This window comes from Eimeria acervulina, genomic scaffold (assembly GCF_000499425.1).
Source record: "Eimeria acervulina Houghton genomic scaffold, Eah_scaff2517, whole genome shotgun sequence".
Classification (NCBI taxonomy): domain Eukaryota; phylum Apicomplexa; class Conoidasida; order Eucoccidiorida; family Eimeriidae; genus Eimeria; species Eimeria acervulina.
In genome coordinates, this window is record NW_013548272.1 from 1 (window position 1) to 2,308 (window position 2,308).

Sequence of the window (2,308 nt, forward strand, 5' to 3'; positions counted from 1 at the left end):
CTGGGGCCCCCCAGGGGCCCCCTCGTTCTGGGGGCCCCCGATCGTGGGGCCCAGGTTTGATGGAGGGTTTGATGTTGGGGGCCCCACAAGCTAAGGGTGTACGCGTGATAGAGAATTGCAGCAGCGAGTATTTTTTATCTGTTGTAGTACCTCAGGGCTTACCTTGCGTTATTAGGGGGGCCCCTGTGGGGCCCTGTGTGTCTCTGTGGGGCGATTTGGATTATTTATTTAAGACAATAAAAGACAGAAAGGTGGTTGCACATGTTGCACCAGACCCCACAAACATGCAGTTCAATAATAAAAATACTTTTAAATATATCCCTATGTCGCTGCATGAGTTGCTGCGCAGGGCGAAGCAAGCTGATACAGCAGCAGCAACTCATACTAACAGCAGCAGCAGCAACAGCAGCAGCAGCAGCAGCAGCAGCAGCAGCAGCAGGAGAAACGAAGGGGAGGAGCACGAGCTGCTGCCTCCGCTGCTGCAGCCGGGTGAGGGATATTACTACAGGGACGTGGGAGTGTTTGATCCCAGCAGCAGCAGCAGTAGCAGCAGCAGCAGCAGCAGCAACGGCAACAGCAGCAGCAGTAACAGCAGCAACGGCAGCAGCAGCAGCAACAACGATAACAACAGCAACAGCAGCAGCAACAACGACAACAACAGCAACAACAACAGCAACAGCAGCAGCAACAGCAGCAACAGCAACAGCAACGGCAACAGCAGCAGCAACAGCAACAGCAGCAGCAGCAGCAGCAAGAGCAGCAGGCGTGGGAGGCGCATCGAGCGTTCATGCTTTTTTCGCTCTTTCCCCGAGCTTGCTGCAGACGTGAGGTTATGTGGTTGGTTCCCTGAAGAATTATATTTTTCTTCTGTCTTAAGAATTACATCAAAAGACTTGTGTCTCTTTATGCATTATGATACACCCCACAATATATATTTGCAAGTAGTAGGCAGCAAACGAGTGCTGCTGTGGCCTCCAGAAGAATATCTGTCTCTTTATATGAAAGGAGACAAAAGTATTATCCCTCAGCCTCATCGCCTTGCTGCTGCAGCAGCAGCAGCAAAAGCAGCAGCAGCAGCAAATGCAGCAGCAGCAAATGCAGCAGCAACAGCAGACGGAAAGGAGACACCAGCAGCATCAACACCACCAGCAACAGCAGCAGCAGCAGCAGCAGGACCAGCAGCAGCAGCAGCAGCAGCAGCAGCAGCAGCAGCAGCAGCAGAAGATATTGATATGTTCCCTTTGTTTTATTATGCACAGCGGTTTGAGTGCGAGCTGCTTCCTGGGGATATACTGTTCATTCCTTCTCTTTGGCTGCATGCAACGAAGAGCAGCAGCTTTAGTTTAGCTGTTAATATCTTTTGGTTGGAGCAGCTTAGCAGCTTGCTGCACCCCACAAATGATGTGTATGGGAACGGGGATCCGATCCCAGTGCAGCAGGCGCAGCAAGCTATTGATAGAGCCCTGAGGTGTATCTGCAGCCTCCCTGAAATACAAAGAGATTTTTACTGTAGAAAATTAATACAGCAGTTATTAAATAAATGTATTATTAATAATCCTCTAGAAGGTATTCTTTTAAAGGTATTACAGACAAACAAAGACAATAAATATCTAAATCATAATAATATTAAAGATGATAAGGAGAATGCAACAGAGACACAAACAAAATAACCAGATTTATATATTTATAAACAAAAGAATATATATATATAATATATATAATATATATAATGTATATAATATATATAATATATATAATATATATAATATATATAATATATATATACAGCATAAACAGAAAAAGACTAATAGAAAAAAATATATATATATATAATACAGTTAAAACAAACAAAAAGGAGACAGAGACAGAGACAAATAAACATAAAAAGAGAGACAGAAAGGAGACAGAGGAGCATTCAAAGGAGACAAACAAAAAAACAAAGAGACAGAGACAGACATAGAGAAGGAGACAGAAAAGATATAAAAGGAGACAAACAGAAAAACAAACAAAGAGACAGAGACAGAAATAGAGAAGGAGACAGAAAAGATATAAAAGGAGACAAATAAAGAAACAAACAAAGAGACAATAAAAGAGAAGAAGACAGAGAAGAAGACAGAGAAGAAGAAAGAGAAGGAGACAGAGGAAGAGACAGATGAAGAGACAATGAAAGAGAAGAAGACAGAGAAGACAGAGGAGAACTAAAAGGAGACAGAGACAGAGACAGAGACAGAGACGGGGACAGAGGAGGAGATAAGGAAGGAGACAGAGAAGGAGGCAGAGAAGAAGACAGAGAAGGAGACAGATGGAG

The 2,308-nt window shown here is 43.9% G+C and overlaps 1 protein-coding gene across 1 annotated transcript; it reads left to right on the forward strand.

Moving 5' to 3' along the window:
- Positions 1-349: 349 nt before the first annotated feature.
- Positions 350-1,267, forward strand: EAH_00066750 (hypothetical protein; the record flags this gene model as incomplete). Its single annotated transcript, XM_013392656.1, has 2 exons — positions 350-837; positions 1,260-1,267. Coding segments are annotated over 2 exons (496 nt in total), but the record flags the coding sequence as incomplete, so codon positions are not given.
- Positions 1,268-2,308: the final 1,041 nt, after the last annotated feature.